We start from the raw sequence: 18,188 nt of genomic DNA on the forward strand, positions 1-18,188 counted from the left end.
TTTTTTCTTTTAGCCGAACAAGTCATAAGCAAGCTGCAGCACACCTCGTCAGGAGCTGCCCCAAACCAACGACATCGGTAGCCGTGACATTTGAATGAAGTACAGCATCTCCGCCTGCCAGAGGCTTGCAGTGATGGCCGAGTCTGGTAGAGCTGGCAGGGGGTGATGAATGCTAGCATGGCATGTCAGACAAGGCACAGCTGGTTGTGAAGTCTTCTCCCAGAGTGGACTGCAGATTGGTATTACCTTGGTATGTTTTCCTTCATTTCAAAATACCTGCAAGAATGCAAAGTCTGTACTGAGCCCATCAAAGCAGGGTTTTCACAGGCTAATATGTGGGCATGTAATTGATGCTATGGAGGGAACCATGCTGTCTGCCCGGCTGGGCCCACTGGGCAGCGCAGCCCACAGCTTACCAGGAGCTGCACTGTCATCTAGAGCGGCACCAAGGACAGGCATGCCGCTTGTCCCATTTGCTCCCTGACATGGTTTTGCTTGCCAGGACAGCTATAGCTTTTGAATCCAGTAACCCCAGAGATTAGGTCAGCCAGGCTGGGGGGGATGCTGAAAGAACTCCTTCAGTTCAGCTGGGCTGCCTGCGCTTGGCCAGCATCCCAGGCACCATCCTGTGGGAAGGCTCTGCTAGTGCTTTGACAAGAACACGAACTCACGTGGTCGCAATCGTTTTCCTTGGCAGAAGGACACAGAAGATCACACGTTACAATTGGTTTCCAGTTAAAAGCATGAGCTTTATGCTCTCATTTTGCTAGCAAGACTCATCACTAATTAGTAAACACCAAGGCTACGTGTAAGAGCTGTCTGGGTCAGAACATCACAAGGCTACCTTTTTTTAGCTGGCTGTAACCTGGGATGGGTAAGTATCTCATCATTCAGGAATCATGCTTCTGGGATCTTGTTCTTTCCTTTATCAGTAGTTTTATTGTAATTAACTCTGTACTGTATTTATACAAGACTTATAAGCATCCTAGCAGCTAGTGAAGACCATTGCATAGTCCCAGTAGCATTTGAGAAGGTGCACGTATGACCAAATAGATGCAAAAATAGTTATCTCATTCAGGGAGCATTATCTGCAGTCTGGCCCGGAAACCTCATGTCGTGGTTTAACCCAGCAGGCACCTAAAACAATCACACAGCTGTTTGCTCACCCCTCCACACCAGTGGGATGGGGAAGAGAATTGGAAAAAAAAAAAAAGGAAAACTTGTGGGTTGAGATAAAGACAGATTAATATGACAGAAAAGGAAGATAATAACAATAATGATAAAAGAATATACAAAACAAGTGATGCGCAGCACAATTGCTCACCACCCACAGACCACCAATGCCCAGCTAGTTCCCGAGCCGTGGTCTCAACCCCCGGCCAGCTTCGTCCCAGTTATATACTGAGCATAACGTCATATGGTATATATTGTGCACCCCCAGCCTCCTCACTGGTGAGGCAGTATGAGAAGCTGAAAAGTCCTTGACTTGGTGTAAACACGGCCTATCAACAACCAAAATATCAGTGTGTTATCAACATTATTCTCATCCTAAATTGAAAACACAGCACTATACCCACTACTAGGAAGAAAATTTCAGTAGTGGAATTTTTCGGCTATCCCAGCTGAAACCAGGACACCTCAGCAGACTGTAGTATTGGATCTGGGCTATTCCCAGGTGAGTCAGGAAAAATTAAAAGCATTTGCACAGGACGCTGGCAGTCATGCTGAAACAAAACAATGTTGACAAAATAGAGATGAAAAACTATAGTTGTTTTGTTCTCACAGATATTTGCACTACTGTTAAAACCCAATATAATTTATTTTTTTTTTTAGTTGTGGGCACAGATAATTTCTGAGTGGGTCAATACACAGTTGTTCCATGGAGCAGACTATCTAAAGAAAAGCCACAGCTCATGCTTGCATTACAGTCTGAAACATTGAGTGAAAGATATTCAGCCTGCCTTTCTGCAGTTTCAGGAGGTGGCTGGGAGTTACTTAATTTCATTGTGAAGTTTTTGGTTTTTTTTTTTTAGAGCACATGTACTAATGCTGGGAATGCGTTATCAACTCTGCTAGCTGCTGAGATGCTTGATAGTCTTGTATAAAGATAGTACAGAACTATATACATTAAAATTAGTAATAAAAGAAAGTGTAGAAACATAATTCCTCAGTGATAAGAGTACAGATTTCATCAGAGAGAGGCAGTGCTGACTCTGCCATCTCATTGGCTTTGTTACTGCAGGGCTCCCACGGGGATCAGCTGAACCCCGGACTCGTACTGCTGCACGGGGATCAGCTGAACCCCGGACTCGTACTGCTGCAGAGCTTGAAGCCCGTGCCCACAGAAGTGAGTGCAAAACTCACTAATAAATTCTACCGTAATAAATTCTTTTTTATCTTACTGTTTTCAAGGCCATGCCTGCCCCGACTGCTCATTTGTCAGATGAGAATGCGTGACAAGCAATCATAAAGCTTTACTCATCTGTCTTTGAATGAAACCTGTGGCCATATCACAAAAATACTTAGTAACTGTTTAAACATGGAGTTCAACCTTTCAGACTTGTGTTTTGTGCTTGGTCAGATGTGTGACACACCCATCTCACACAACTGACCTTTGGTCAGTTCACAATACATAAACCCTGAGATGTTGTACATATCATGAGAGAGATATAGCCTTACTAGACAATGCTTCCAAACAGCATTCATGCATCTGCATGTGCTGTTTAATATTAAATCTGGCAGAAGGTCACCACCCTAGCTGTCCATTAACAGAAGCTGGAATCTGCGCAGCCGCCACACCAACCATGGTGAGGTCCCTGGGTCTGCCCCTTTTCTATTCAGAGGTGAAAAGGGCTCTACACCTTCACTCAGCACTTGGAGGCGATGTTTAAAAGTCATAATAATAATTTATTAGGAAGAGAAGAGAACATATTTTGTAGGAGTAATTGATTGCTAATAAGACTTGAAGTGATGAACACTAGGAAGGGCTGTGGAGCCTCATCCTGTTGCTTGATATGATGCTCACCAGGAATTACTCCTGAGCTGTGGATCAGGCTGGCATGGTACCGTACAGTACTTGCAGTTTGGCGTCAGATGCAAATCTCTCAGGAGTCCCTTTGGTCTGTTCCATTAGCCCTGAAAATAACACGATGGACCTTTCTCCTGCAAGGACGCATCACATGATGTCATCCATGCCCCAGAAGAGTACCAGTTAAATCACCATGTTAACATCACACATTTTACTTGAGTGGCAGGTTTCCCAGCAGGTTCCCTGCTGCTCAGTGGGCTGCATTTCACTGATGTGTTCCCTCCTCCTCAGTTTGGGCTTAGAACTGTGCTCCTCCACAGCCCTGTGGTCCTTTGTCTTACAAGTGTTTTACCTGTACTTTGCTTTTTAGACCAAAGCCTTACATACTTATAAATTAACATACCTAGGAAATATTTAAGACCTCTGTTTCCTATCAGTAAACACAACAGTCCCTAGAGCTGTTACCACCAGTGAAATTGCACCTAGCCACCCTGTCAGTTGTGCCAGCCCCAGCATGCTGGTTGTGGTGGCACTTGGGGAAGATGAGTGTGTTGCAGAACTGTGCCTCCAGCAGACTGTGGTTCCCTCGTGCTCACTCAGTGGTGTGCATTCCCACCACCCCAGGGAGAAAACAGTCCTCCAGGATTGTCCACAGCTGAGGAGAGAAAAGAGATGCTGAAGGGCATGATCCACATGTAATCCCGTTTGCTAGCCGCACTGGAAATGGTGAAGCAGACAATATGAGCACCAGGAGAAGTTACTCTATCTATTGTTCTCTGTAAAAATGCTGCTGTTTTATGAGAGTGGTCTCCCTAAAAGCTCCTTCTAACAACCCCACTCTGTGTCTGCTGCCATACTTTGCCGCCCAGCTGTCTGATAGACAGCAAGTCCCAGGGAGGGAGTTGAAGCACCATAGATGGCGAGCACCTATGCTCAGACTGTGAAATGTCACAAACACAAATGAGTAGAGGGGCAAAGACAACTTGATAGATAGACTCAGTTTTTACATCCATTCATCGCTGTTCTAATACGTACCAGGGACTGACATGTTTCCTTCCCACTGTTCAATTGCTGTGACCTTGTGCCTGCGCAGAAGTGTCCTGTCATGGGGGAATTGCCTGTGGGCAAATAGCAGCAGCAGCAGCGAGGACATTTCTGGAGAGCTCTTTCTCCTCGGTATGCTGGACTATTAAGCAGAGAAGCAAGTGGGCCTCTTAGCATCCTTTTACCCTGATGCCCTCTAGTGACTGACACTGCTCTCCCGGCTCATTCTGCACAGAGGATTTCTAAATTACAGAGCTGCTTAGAGACAAAGCCCAGGGGAAGAAAATAAGTAGTATCGAATTTGTCCATTCGTGTCAGTCTGGGATGTGAAACTGGGTGATCTGGTTTAGTTTCCTGTACTTCATGCAGGCACGCCACCACTGCTTTGCCCCAGGTGAAACAAAACCGAAGGAATGTCAAAAGTGCTTTTGAAAGTCTAGGGAACCACTGTGGAAACGTCGAAAGACTGTTTCAGGAGGGGATTGCATTAGCGGCGCTTTTGCCACCATCCAGCATATTAACAGTGCCTTTAATTAAGAGATCGCCCCCAACAGAACCGAGCCTGAGCTGCTGCTCGGGGTCGTGCCTTGCAGCTTCCCGTGTCCCCGTGGGGAAGGTGATGTGCCCCGGAGCAGGCTGTCCTCTTCCCGCCGGCCGCTCTGCCTGCGCGGGGGCGTCCCTTGCCTGCGCCCTGGCTAAGCTGCTGCCCCGGGAGCTGCAGAACGCCTGCCTCGGGTGCCCGATGAGGCTCTTCCCCCGGCACTACCTAGAAACCCCCCTCCTGCGCAGTGACTGTGTGTTTGTGCGCAAGCGGCTGCTTTGCAGGGCTCCCGTGTGAGCTTGTGGGGGCTGTGTGCGGCTTCCCCGTCTGAACCGGAGCCTCTGCAGGCGTGCACAGCATTTCTGTGTGCTCTTACTGATGCTCTGCTAGCTTCAGGGCGCACGGCAGTGCCAGCAGCACGGTACAGACTGTGCATGCGAGCACACGACGTATGGGGGAGGCGCTGCCAGGTTCCCCCTCCAGCTGCACCGGAGGCCCTGTGTGCACAGCTGGGCTGCTAACGCCGCTGCAGCCTGCAGGACCAGCTAGCCGCCGCTGACGGTGTGCTTTGTGAGCGGCCGGAGCACACATCTGGTGAGCTGTCTCCTGTTTCTGGGAGCCCCTCAGACTGTCTGCAAACACCTCCCCCGGAGACTCAATTTCTGGTGTCGCGGACGGGTCGCTGCCAGATCTGTGTGTTTCGACCTGCCTGAGAACATGGCGGGGGGCGGGCACTGCCGGCGGGCCCAGATACGTATTTGTCCCTGGCTTTGGTCGGCCGCCTAGGCCGGGCGTTGTGGCCGGCGGGACTCGCGGAGTGACAGCGGCACGGCGGGCCGGGCTGGCGACAGCTCCCCATGCCCGGGCGAGATGCAGCGGGAGCCTTGTCTGTTTATAGCGGGGGTTAGACGGGGTGCGAGGGCAGTGCACGGTCTCCAGTGGCCCCCCCATCCCGGTCCCCGCGGGGCGGCTCCCGCACAGCCGGGCTGTGCCGAGCCGGAGAGATGCTGGTGGAGAGAACAGCTAGGCTCCATGTGTGAAACTTTTTTTTTTTTCCCCTTCCCAGGTGGGGCAGGAACCCGCGGGGTTGCAGAGGGTTGCCCAGGGAAATGTAGATGTAAGTGCAGGTGTCTGGGGCGGGACAGGTGGCTCAGGACAGGGAGCTGGTACTGTAACTCAGTGTCCCCCTGGGTCCAGAGGGCTGCTAGTGACAGCCCTGGCACAGCCTGACCACAGAGGATGCACAGGTCAGGAGCAGCAGCTTGCTCTGGCTGCAGCCCTGGCCTGGGAGACCACAGAGAAAACTGAGGGGAAAGCCTGATGAGCTTGCCCTGTGGGGAACAGTCTGCAGGGCTGGCTATGAGCTGCACTAGAGCATCTAGAAGGAGTTCCTGAGCAGGGCCCTGATCCTTCTACAGCTGGGATTTGTGTCTGGGCTAGGGGTACCAGGAGGAACCCCCTGCCCTGCATCCCCATCCCTGCCTGGCTGCTTAGCTGAGGAAGCCGAGCAACTCAGATCAGTTCTGGATGCTCTTCTCCTGCTCAAGCACCCCCTGTGGTATGAGTGGCCCAGTTGGCAGGGCTGTCCCCAGTAAGGAGCTCTTCCCAGCAGGGAAGCGAGTTGTCCTGCTGTGAGCCTGAGAGAAGCCTCAGGGATTAAAGACATGCCATGTGCCCCTCTCTGCAGGGGAGTCTCTCCCAGTCCAGTTCCTGAGGGCAGAAGTGAGGTGGGAGTCCCCCCAGCTCTCTTGGGGCAGCCCTGCTGCAAGGGGGCACAGGGTGTGGGTGAGGCAGCAATATGAAGCAGCAGAGTCTCCTCCCTCCCTGTGAAGGGGAGAAAACACAGAGCGCTGAGATGCACAGCCCAGCTCAGCCTGGTGCAGCTATGCTCACCCCACAGCCCCTGCAGAGAGGACAGGGTCCCCGGCAGGGGCAGCTCTGTGCCCAGAACCCCCACCCCGAGAAGGGAGAAACCTGCCCAGGGCAGTTCCCTGTGGCACCAGCAACCCTTGGACCATGCCCCAGCTAAGCAAACAGCAACAACCAACACCACCATGCCCTCTGCACAGCGGGGCTTCCTGAGCAACAGCTGAACACAGTCCTGCTGTGCTTGACCCCACAGGGCTATGCTGTGGGCACAGAGCCACCTGGCTCCCACCCCTATGGCACAGGACCCCTCCTGTGGTGTGACCCTGAGACCCCTGTGCCCCAGCCAGCAGCAAGAGCTCCCCAGCTCAGACCTGATGGTGTGGTCAGGTGCGGAGCTGTTTGGCTGCTGCTTTGGGCATTCACCAGGCAGCTCCTGCAGTTCCTGCATCCCTCAACACTTCTCGGAGGAGGTGGGTGCTGGTGCCCCTCACCCAGGCTTGAGGCTGGCTGCTCCTGGCTCCTCACAGCACTGCCACGGCATTGCCTGCAAGGACAAAAGCCCTGTGAGGACACAGGTCCCTGTGAGGCTCAGAGCTCTGGTCCCAGTGGCCCGACTTCTGTGTTGCGGGGAGAAACAGCCCTGGAGAGATCCCCTGATCAGGGATGGGCAAAGCCACAGGGTCCCAGCAGCCCCTTCCAGGATGCGCCCGGGGTAGAAGGGCCCCAGCAGGAATGACTGTTAGGGGACCCAATACCAACCATCATGGTGGGAGAGGAGATGGGGGTAGGGGGTCTGCAGGGGCAGGGACACAGGGCTCACCTGTCCTGGAAAGGGGGGACCTCAGCACTGATGATTGGGTGGCTTTGAAGACCTTGAGACCAGGTGCTCTCAGTTCATCCATGAACTCCCAGGGCAGCAGGGCTGTTGCTGAACCAGTGACCCCAAAACATGCAGCTGGGGGATGCCATGGGGGGATGTTCAGACCCAGCCCCCCATCCCTGGCAGGCTGTGGGTGATGGGGATTTGGGACCAGCAGCCAGGAATAAGCAGAGGTGACCCAGCATGTCTGTGGGCCACACACAGACCAGCACAGTCACATCTGTCACATCTGTCCCTGCAGCAGACACACACACATCAGCTCCCAGTGCAGGCTGTCATCGTGCCACAACCACCTTTCTCTGCTTCTCTGTGCACATGTGTTTTGAGTGTGCAAACACATGTGTACGTGCTGTCATGAGGGGCACAGCCTTGCTCCTTCTATTCCCACACACACCCTGGAAAAAACAGAGCATGGGCAGACTCCATCTAGCATAAAGCAGTTACAGCAAGTTCTGGGAACTTTAGGCTATTGGCACAAACATACCCCTTTTTTTTCTCCCCCTATTATTACCCGTTCCTTATACAATCTGTTCAAGAAAAGGTAAATCATAGGTATGGACTAAACAGCACAAGAACACGTTAGAATTGTTAATAACAGAACTGAGGCTATTCCAACAGCTGGGTCCCTTACCCCCGACCGACCCCATCCACACAGGGTGGGGATTTGGTGAACATGGTTCTCATTGAAATCTATGGCAGAAGGACCAGAAGGGCCAGAGAGACTACTAGAGTTTAGCTCCCACTATTTCAATGACACCGAAATGAGACATTCAAATCTTGAAAAAGGCTTGCTGTCCTTAGTGCAAGTGATGAAACGAGTGGAACAGATAAGGAAAGGACAGAGTGGGATCATTCCGGGGCTGGCTATAGTTCTCAAGGCTACAGCACCACCTGCAGGCATTGCCCAGAAGCCTGCAGTCTGTAGATGGTACGCCTGTCTGGAAGGTATCAATGAAATTATGCCTATTATGGAAGGCAGCATTAAAGTATCTAAATTGCAGAAAGATATAGACAGCACGTTGTTTTTCCAAACCCCTCCAAGTAAACCATCTCCGATTCCAGAGGCACCTCTTCTGAGGGAAGGTAGTAGAATGGTTCACCGATGCATCATCTTAGAGGCAAAACAATGAGTGGAATTATAAGGCCATGGTACTGGAAGTGGCCACGGGGGAAAAGCGGAAGCACACAAATAGGGGAGCTTAGGGCAGTCCTATGAGCTGTGCAGCATATCTACACTGATTCATATGCTGTTTTCAAGGGAGCCACAGAGTGGGTAGGCCACTGGGCAGCCAGTGACTGGCAGGTAAACAGTTGGCAAACCAACAGTTGGAAACAACCGCTAAAAACAGGAGAACAAAGGGTGCTGCGTATTGGATGGGTGAAAGGATATGATTGATCAGCTTCTATCACTGCCCAGTTCAATCAGCAATTCGATAGCCTCACACAACTATGAAAAATTGATGTTGTGGATGATGGCCAGGAATGGGAACACGCACGTAAAATGAGGCCACACCAGGTGAGCCGATATTGGGAAGGTATAGCCCAAGGATGGCCCGTATTGGTAAAGTTGTGTGAACAAGTGGTAACCGCCTGTTCACAATGTTGTTTGCGACTTAACAAAGATCATCTGAGTAAGGCACCGTCCCTGCATATCCGGGACCAGAAAACACTGTGGCATACCTGGCGGGTTGACTACCTCGGCCCACTATGACCCTCAGGGGGTATAAAATACATACTGGTGAGAGTGGAAATCATTTCAGGAATTACCATGGCTACAGCCATGGCCATACCACTACCACAGCTGCCACTGGGGAAACACAGTCAATAGTCTGAAGGTTTAGTACACTCCCCCTTCCTGAGGAGATTCAAAGCGATAACAGGTCGCATTTTTCAGCTACAGTAGTACAAGACTGGGCAAAGGAAGAAGGGATCTGGTGGGTATTCCATACTCTGTAGTACCCCCAAGCCAACGGTATTGTTGAGCGAACAAATGGCTTGGTCAAGCAATTTGCTAAACTCCATGAATCTAGGTGGCATCTGCGACTGTCCAATGCCACCTATCAATTAAACAATACATGGAGCAGAGACGGTTGTCTGAAGATGAAAGCTTTTTGTGCTTCTGCCACAATTTTGGTGCCAAAGGCAGATGTAAAACCAGGGAAATGCCCTACTGCCTTTTATGTGGGCTGGCCTGTGCTGGTTAAAATGCCTCAGATTGGGACAGCGGCAATGGTACTAACAACCCCAAAGAACCTTTATGCTCGGGAAGCAAAAGATAGCTCTGGAAAACTCTTGTCGAATCAGTACTAGGTGGATAGTACTCACTTTCTACCCTATATCTGCTGGTTAAATAATGACTAAGGACCTCTTCTTTTGTGTTCATGGGTATTCTGAATGCCAGAAAATTGCACCTAGGATCAAGGACTCCCCTATACCAATCTAGAATGCCCCCAAGGGCTGCTGATTTTTATTTGTTGGTGTCGTGGTTCTACCCCAGCCGGCAGCTAAGCACCACGCAGCCGCTCACTTGCTCCCCCCACATCGGGATGGGGGAGAGAATTGCAAAAGTTAAAGAAGTGAGAAAACTCGTGGGTTGAGATAAAGACATTTTGATAGGTAAAGCAAAAGCCGCGTGCACAAGCAAAGCAAAGCAAGGAATTCATTCACCACTTCCCATGGGCAGGCAGGTGTTCAGCCATCTCCAGGACAGCAGGGCTCTGTCACGCATAACGGTTACTTGGGAAGACAAACGCCATCGCTCCGAACACTGCCGCCCCCACCCCACCCCCTTCCCCCAAGCTCCTTATAAACTGAGCATGATGCCATATGGTATGGAATATCCCTTTGGTCAGTTTGGGTCACCTTCCTGTCTGTGTCTCCTCCCAACTTCTTGTGCACCCCCAGCCATCCCGCGGGCAGGGCAGTGCAAGAAGCAGAAAAGGCCTTGGCCCCGTGTAAGCACTGATCAACAATAAGTCCATAGAACAAAAACATCTCTATATTATCAACACTGTCTCCAGCACAAATCCAAAACATAGCCCCACACTAGCTACTATGAAGAAAATCAACCCTCTCAGCTAAAACCAGGACAGTTGGGTATTTCTATTTCTGATCTTCATACTTATCCGGAAACCAAAATTTTAATATGGCCATGGCTAACAAAACTGTGGGCCATAGTTGAAATAACTTGTGTGTGTTTATTAAGATGTTGATTTGGAATATATTCCAGGCTTAATTGTATTTATTGTTTTTGTTAGTGGATGGATTCAGAGTCTAATCCAGTATGCATTAATGTTTACCATAATGATTGTTATTATTATTATTGGATTGCCATGCATGAACTCTATGGTCAGTAGAACTGTAACTACACGACTTAGGATGCTTTGGGTCTGTGATCTTGAACACATTCCTTTAATGCCATCCTCTGTTGAAAATTGTGAGGATGAAAACATGGGAAAGATGGATCCCTTGGCCCATCTAAATGCAAATTATATGGTGTTTCTCTTGGTGAGTTGTGATTAAAGTCACAGAGTGGATAATGTGGAGAACCAGCCTTGTTGGTGCCAAATACAGAGCCACTGTGAGTCGGCAGAAAGTAATGGGGTCTGACTTGAGCGAGACGCGGATTGAGCAACATGCTTGCCCCACACTGATGGAGCAAGGGCAAGAGTCGAGCAACTTGCTTTATCTTGCAAAGAACCAGAGGCGTCATGGCTTGCAGTCGAATGCTCGCTTGAATCAACCGAGTGACGCCTGGGGTGAAACAGAGACCTCACAGTCCGATGTTCCTTCAGTAAAACAAGATAAGGCCCCCCGCCTCTGTACAGAACACCTTTGTTCTCTGCCACACCCCCCTTGATCGACAGCGCAACAAGCCTTGTTAAGAGCCAATCGGCACACGATAATTGACTTAGTCCCACGTCGCCAAGAGTATCAATCTGGCATTTAGAATCCTCCATTTTGAGGATGAGAATTCCCACTATCTGGATGGGTTGACGGGCCTGGACCCCTCTCTCTTTCCCAAGCAGGGACACCTCTTTGGTAAAACTTGGACCTCCGGCTATGTTAGATGTTACCCCGGGAAAGTATTGCTAAAAAAAGCACTGAACTATTAACTTGAGCTTGATTTTTGCACCGGAGTGTATTTATCAATGGCCATTCTGAACCTGTTGTATCTGTTGCCTTAATAAATTACCTATCTTTTCAAATTTGCAAAACTGTCTCAGTGAAAGTCCTTGAGAGGACTCTGACAGGCAAGTGTTGACTCTATAAGTGGCTGCACAGATAATCCTTTAGACATAAACCATTAACCAGGTCTGGAACTAAGACTGGACCTAGCTGCACCTAGACACCTCTCTGAGAAGGAGTTTAGAAAGCAAGGGGTTCCTTTCTGAACCTCATGGCTCAACGGGAGGGCTTCCCTCAGCCAGTGTGCTTAACGCGACCCACCCACAGCCGTGAGGTTCTCACCCCACAGAGAAGCAGCTCCCACATGACAGGCTCCCAACAAGGTTTGTACACAGGGAGCCAAGTGGAACTGCAATCCCCACACCATCACCATCAATCCCCCGCTGCCGCCTTCTGTGTCTCGGTCCAGGCAGAAACAGGGATGGGTTCAGTGCTCTTGGGCCTCAGCATTGCTCTGACCGCACAGCATACAGAAGTACAATGCTGTCTTCTGGTGCTGCAGGAGGACACAGAGGAATAAATAACAACACGCAGGCAGGAAGACAAACTCTGCTGTTTATTGCTGGTGTTACCCAGGGAAGAGGAAATCAACCACGATCAAGGCAACCCTCCCGTGGTTTGTTTCCCAAGGGCCAGGGCAGTGGCGACTCCTGCCCACAGTGGCTCCGCAGGGTGCAGCAAGGATGGTGGCATCTGCAACGGGATGGGAGAGGAGGGTCAGGGAGCACGGTCATGCCTCGCCACAACGTGTGTCCCTGTCCCAGTTGCGCCTTGCTGGCTGGACCCAGGTGATGGGCCCTGAGCAGATCCCCTGTCCTGCATGAGGTTCCCAGCAACATTTTGCTGCAGGACAGGTCACCTTTGCCAACCAGCCATTGCTGTTTTCGCAACGCAGCAACCCTGTGTCTTAAGTCAGTCTTTGGTGGAAAGGGAGACTGTGGGAACACACTCGGCTCTGTGCAGCAGTGACTTTATAAGCCAGCACCAGCATGCCCATCTTACCAGAACATGCCCAGCTCCTTCCGCCGGTTGATGTCTCTCTTCAGCTGGCAGAGCGCACACATGGGGCAGCACATGATGGAGATCCAGTCACCCAGAATGGAGCCCTGTGGAGCAAGGGACGTTGCACAAATAACCCCTTCCCACATCACTTTTTAAGTCTTCCTAATTTTCATCATCAACACCCCTGGGCAGCTCACCCCTGGCCCCACAGCACGCTGCTGCTCATGCCCAGCGAGAACTGGGATGAGGCAGTGTCCGATGGGATTACACCCGGCTCACGGCAGGGATGCACACGTGTCCCTGGCTCCCTGCCTATGGGGCTGCCCATGCAACTTCCCGCTGCTGCTCTTCCCCTTGGGCACCCCTTTCTCCTTCCCTGAGCCCACATCCCAGCACCCAGCTCACAGCCGGCGCTGCCAGCAGGGCAGGCCTCGTGGTTGGTCACTGACCGGGATGTTGTATCTGGTGCGGTAGAGCGTCCTCATGGCCACACTGGGACCGCACAGGCAGAACTCGTCCATGTCCCCAGCCACTTGGCACCCCAGGCAGGTGAAGCAGAAGGCTCCGCAAATACCTGCGGGACAGCAAGACATGGGCTTGGCTGGGGGGTGCAAAGAAAGAGGAAGGCGGGGGGGAAAGCCAGCTGGCGACGCAGCCGTGGAAGCCGTGGCTCTTGACCTCAGACAAGAGCTGCTCCACCACTGGTACCCACAAAAGTGGGGTTTGCAGCAGGGGCGATGCTGTGGAAGGGGCAGGGAACACAGCAGAAACACATCATGAGCCAACACTAAGAGCAAGGAGTATGTATGTACTCACACACGCCACAGTCAGAGCAGCAGTCCAGCAGCCCTGACTGCCACTCGCCTGACCGTGGGGCAGCCGAAAACTGGGGCTGGACCGTGATCACGTGGTGAGATGCCATTGCCAGCGTGGGGTGGGGTCACTCCAGGCAGTTTGTGGTCTGGAAGGAAAAGCCATCAGAGAAAGATGCTGCAGGTGTTTCTGAAGTGGGTGTCTTGCTCAGGCTGCTGCATTCAAAGAGGGAGAGGGCAGCACAGATCCCAGAGGGGTCCCCACTGCCAGGGCACCACCACCCTCACCACTAAGTGGGGGGTACAACTCTGCCCAAAGCTGCTACTGTCCTTTGCAGCAAAGCCCTCCCCCCAACCAGCCCGCCACCAAAGGCAGAGCACCTCATACCCTGCCTATGCAAGACAAATGCCTCTGAAATCAGAGGTCCTTCTGCATCAGAGCCTCAGTGCTTCAACACTTCAATCCTGTCATTTCATCCCCAGTTCATCTTTCATCATCTTTCATCTGCTTAAAATGTTGGGGTGTTCTTATGTTCGCAGTGTCCCAAAGCTACTACAGCTTGGTCCTAGCTTTTCCAAGCTCTCAGTAGTCACCTTAATCTTTGCTTTGTTCCCCACCTGTCTCAGCCTGTTTGCCTCCCCCTCTCCCTTTCTTCTTCACCTGCTTTCTTAGCAGGCTTCGAGGCAGCAGTTTTTCCTTGTCCCTTTCCATCCTCCTAAGCCCAGTGACCAGTTCCCATCCCTCCTCCAGCTGCCTGTCTGTGCCAGTGCCTCATCCTTTTCCTCTTCCTTGGTTCCCTGGGGCCACCACAGCCCTTGGAGCCCCACTCCTGCCCATCCTCCCCCAGTGAGGGGCTGCAGCCTCTTAGAGCAGTGGAGCTCCTGCTCCACAGCACCATCCCCAAACCCACCTGACCCAGGTAACAACTCCACCTCCAGGCACAGCCCCTTCCCTCCCCGCTGCCCCCTGCAAGGCATGGCACCACCCTCTGCCATTCTCACTTCAGCCTTGGAGCTTTAATTAAAAAGAAAATAAAACAGAGGATGCTCCCATATGAAGTCCCATACAGACACACGCTCTGCCCTGTGCCCAGGCTCGTCACCGCTTTGATAAACAGCATGGGGATGAGATGCAAAGGCTCCTGTATTCCTACAGCTACAGGGGCTCTCTTCTGCTCCGAACGCACAGCCACACATCCTCAGCAAAGAAATCATCAAAAGGAAAGCAGCTGAGCTTTGGACCCCATAACCACAGGCTGCTGCTCCTTTTCCCAGCAAGGGTCCTGGCAGCTCCCCAGGGAGGTCGTCTCCAGCCACCAGGTTCCCACACAGCCCACAGGCATTGCCATGTCGCATGTGAGCGGCCCAACTGGGGCTGCGCTCACAGGCACAGCTCCCTGCAGAGGGGAGAAGATGCTGCCACCCTTGGATTTGCTGTATGGGATGGTCACTGTTTGCAGAGAGCAAATAAAGGCCGAAAGGCCTTAAAGCCTGGCGACTGTGTGCCTTCACCAACAGCTAACGCGGCGGGTTACAGGGCTGGGCCCTCCCGAGAGGGAGGGCTGCCCCCACCCCAGGTCCCAAGCATTCCCTAAAACTGCGTGCGAGGTGCTGGGCTGTGCAGGGGCTATGTTCCCCCTACCCCCATCATCACATCACACATGGAAAACAGAAACTCAGTGCTGGGTTTGGGGCTCAGAAAAAGACTAACTCCTGTGGGTTTGGGCCTCAAAGGCAGAGCCCTGACTTTCTGAAGCTCAGAGAAAGGCTAAGTCCTGATAGCATTTCCATGACCACTGTTAGGGATGTTTAACAGAGCACCTTTGGACAGTCCGTGTCCCACCTGTTCCTGCCCAGCTTTGACACGTTTGTCCTGCACGGATGCCTGTCTGGGTGATGGCTGGGGGTGGAGTGGGGTGTTTGTGTGGGTGTGTGTGGGTACGTGTGCCCACTGAGCAGCCCTCCCCTCCCTGCCCTGCAGCTCCCTGCCCTCATGTGACAAGGGAGCGCCTGAGTTTTGGGATGCTGGGAGGAGCAAAAAGAAAAACGGGAAGCATTAATGTTTTGAAGCAAGGGATGATGGCATTAATCGCTGTAAATTCTGTTAAAACACTATAAAGTGAATGGGATTGTTTTCACATAAGAATTACATGTTTACACAGAACTTAAGTATTAAACACAAGGAATACAGCCGACTAAATACATTCGCATGCCCAGCACTCAGATGACGCCGTTGAGCACAGTACCCACATCTGACACCAGAGAGATACAGGCTGTGGCATTGTGTTTGTATTGATTATTGTCAACAGGCGGCAAAGGGGTCAGTGGCTTGGCCAGCAGCTCCTGCGGCTCCCCATCATTTACAGACTGGTCCGGACACATCTCTGCTGTCAGACACAGCCTATTGCCATATGGCCAACCCTTGTCCCCTGGTAGCACATGGAGAGGAAAAGGGATGTTAAATTATGCCATAAAAGGAAAGCAAGCATGTGAAAAGTCTCCATGTGATTTGTTCATGACTTTTTTGCAGCTTTCTGCAGGCAGTGGAAGCATGGCCGGGCTGACCCTGAGACACCAGTATTTGGTCCCATTAGTTAACGAGTGACCTGACAGCTGGTGGGATTGTTTCAGTCAACAGCCCCTGCTGGGGGTTAAAAGACAAGGGTGTTTTCCTGCTGCTACTGAACGGGGCTTTTGAGCAGCAAAAATGTTGCTTGTGCCCTCTCTGGGGCAAGCAACCCAGCTGTTGGCAGGGACCTTTGGAGCAAGTGCAGGCAACCCCACCCATGGGTGCAATGGGGGCCACAGGCCCCTCACTGGACACCTCCTGCCCTACCCCGGCACCTATTTCCACCACCTCTGCAGCCGATGTAACACCCCACGGCCCGCCCAAGATGGCATCCCTGCAGGGAGCCTGGGCACGGGATGATTTAAGAAGAAGCCGGAGCCAGGAGTGGCAGAGGAGGGGACAGAGCCCGGACGGGCTGTGCAGTGGGATCACCAGGCAGGGACAGCACGGGAGTCCCATGCAGGGACAGGGCTGCCCAGCAGCAGGCAGGGCCGCAGGGACTACAGGGAGAAGCCTGTGGGGGAGCAGGAGATGGTTTAGGGGCAGGACCCCACCAGACTCCCATACCAAAGGAGGCACGCCCCCACCGCCAGATAATGAGATTAATAGCAGCGCGCATTGAAAATGCAGCCCAGTAGCACTCACCACCACACACACACCGTGCCCTTTGCAGGCAGGGCTGACCACGCAGTTTCCCTTCCTCTCCCCAAGTACGAGCGCACCACATCTCTGCATGGACAGAGGCTGCGATGTGGAGCAGGCAGCAGCCTGGAGAAGCCTCTGCCTCACGCTCGTCTTCTGAGAGATGGGCTGGGCCCAGCACACCCAGCACATCACCCCAAGTACCCCCAAACCTACAGCTCCACGGCACCACCAGCGGTGTTGAACCGGCTGATGAGAACAAAATGGATCCTGAGGTGCATGCAGCCACATTTCACTGATAATCAAGGTCATAAAGCAGCATTTTGTTATGTTTAGGCACATGTATACATGCACAAACAAGCAACACAGTGCAAAAGCTGCTGTCCTTTACCTCTGTTGCCCACTTCTGTCGAGACGCTGCTCAGCAGCACCTGGCACGCTCTGGTTTATCTCTGAAGTAGTTTTCTAGGTAGAAAACCTCACCTCTGTTCCCACCCCTTCCCCAGCAACACCACTTCAGCCATGAGCAGTTTCTATAGTTTAGTACCACAGTTCTTGCTGAAGCAAAGCCAAGCCATACGTACCTGCCAAGCCACCCTTGTCCCAGGAGGTGCGTCCTTTTCCTGGTTCTCATCCTTTATATGCTCTGGGTGCTCCCTGGCGAACGACCTCTGCTCCCTCTGACTAAGAGACCTGAAACCAGCCTAGGTTCTGCTTTGCGCAATTACAGCTTCCCCACTGAAGGTGGCCGGCTACAATCTGCCACTCCTCCCCTTTCGGCACTCCAGCATCCTGGAGGCCCAGAGCCCCCATGGGACACGTCACTTTGGGTAGCAGTTTTCAGAGCAGGACAGGTTGCATTCAGGCTGCTGGCCATGCGCCACTGGAGGTGCAGCACCCTTCCTTCATTCAGCCTGAGCATCAGCAAGAACTGACTGTAACTCCACCGGGTGACACAGGCACTGCCTCGAGGTACAGCTACGAAATGATACCACGCTGTACTGGGATGAGATGGCAGCATGCTATTTCTTCTCTTCCTCTCTCAACTTTCCTGGCTTTTACCTCTCTTAGGCTAAAAATGCAGTTTTCTATATTTTCAGGGATCATCCATAGGACCGTCTGGGCCATCTGGGGTTTAGGCAGGTGGAAGTGCTGCCACACGGACCCACCCTGCAGCACTGATAGAACCTCTACCTGCCCTTTACACGGTTTGCAGTGAAGGTGAGAGCAGAGGGGGCAAAAAATACTGTATTTTCCTTAAAGAGTGAAGCTGGGGGTGATTTGTAGGGATCAAAAATCCTTTAGCATTACTCTGAGAGTGGTGGAGAGAAGGTGGGTGTAACCTCAGCCTTTTGAATGGAGAACGTATGGGTAACAGCCCAGTGCAGGCAGGTGTGTTCTGCCTGGCTGTGGCTGGGAGGTGGCAGGGTTTGCCCATGGAGAGGACTTGGCCAACCCATGACCCAACCAGGTTTTTAATCACAAGCAGGTGGGAATTCAAGCTCAGGGTCCGTTGGGGAGCATGTCTCTGCAATGTAGGAGGTGGGCAGGTGCTAGGCAGCCAAAAGTTCCCGTGGCTTCATATTCAGAAAGGTGGCTTGGCCAGCAGCCCC

The 18,188-nt window shown here is 52.1% G+C and overlaps 1 protein-coding gene across 1 annotated transcript; it reads right to left on the reverse strand.

Annotated features, from left to right (window-relative positions):
- Nucleotides 1–12,105: 12,105 nt before the first annotated feature.
- Nucleotides 12,106–17,239, reverse strand: LOC129206107 (placenta-specific gene 8 protein-like). Its single transcript, XM_054824823.1, has 5 exons — nucleotides 17,160–17,239; nucleotides 13,369–13,513; nucleotides 13,002–13,126; nucleotides 12,553–12,656; nucleotides 12,106–12,243 (listed from the first exon to the last, which is right to left on the reverse strand). Coding segments are annotated over exons 2-5 (336 nt in total). The 5' UTR covers nucleotides 13,475–13,513; nucleotides 17,160–17,239; the 3' UTR covers nucleotides 12,106–12,242.
- Nucleotides 17,240–18,188: the final 949 nt, after the last annotated feature.

The sequence above is a fragment of the Grus americana genome, chromosome 4 (assembly GCF_028858705.1).
Source record: "Grus americana isolate bGruAme1 chromosome 4, bGruAme1.mat, whole genome shotgun sequence".
Classification (NCBI taxonomy): Eukaryota; Metazoa; Chordata; class Aves; order Gruiformes; family Gruidae; genus Grus; species Grus americana.

Coding starts and splice junctions, on each gene's coding strand:
- LOC129206107 (XM_054824823.1), bottom strand. CDS start 13,474: ATGGCATCTCACCACGTGATCACGGTCCAGCCCCAGTTTTCGGCTGCC. Junction 13,127..13,368: donor CTGCTCTGACTGTGGCGTGT/GTGAGTACATAC, acceptor GCTGTCCCGCAG/GTATTTGCGGAGCCTTCTGC. Junction 12,657..13,001: donor GCACCAGATACAACATCCCG/GTCAGTGACCAA, acceptor CTTGCTCCACAG/GGCTCCATTCTGGGTGACTG.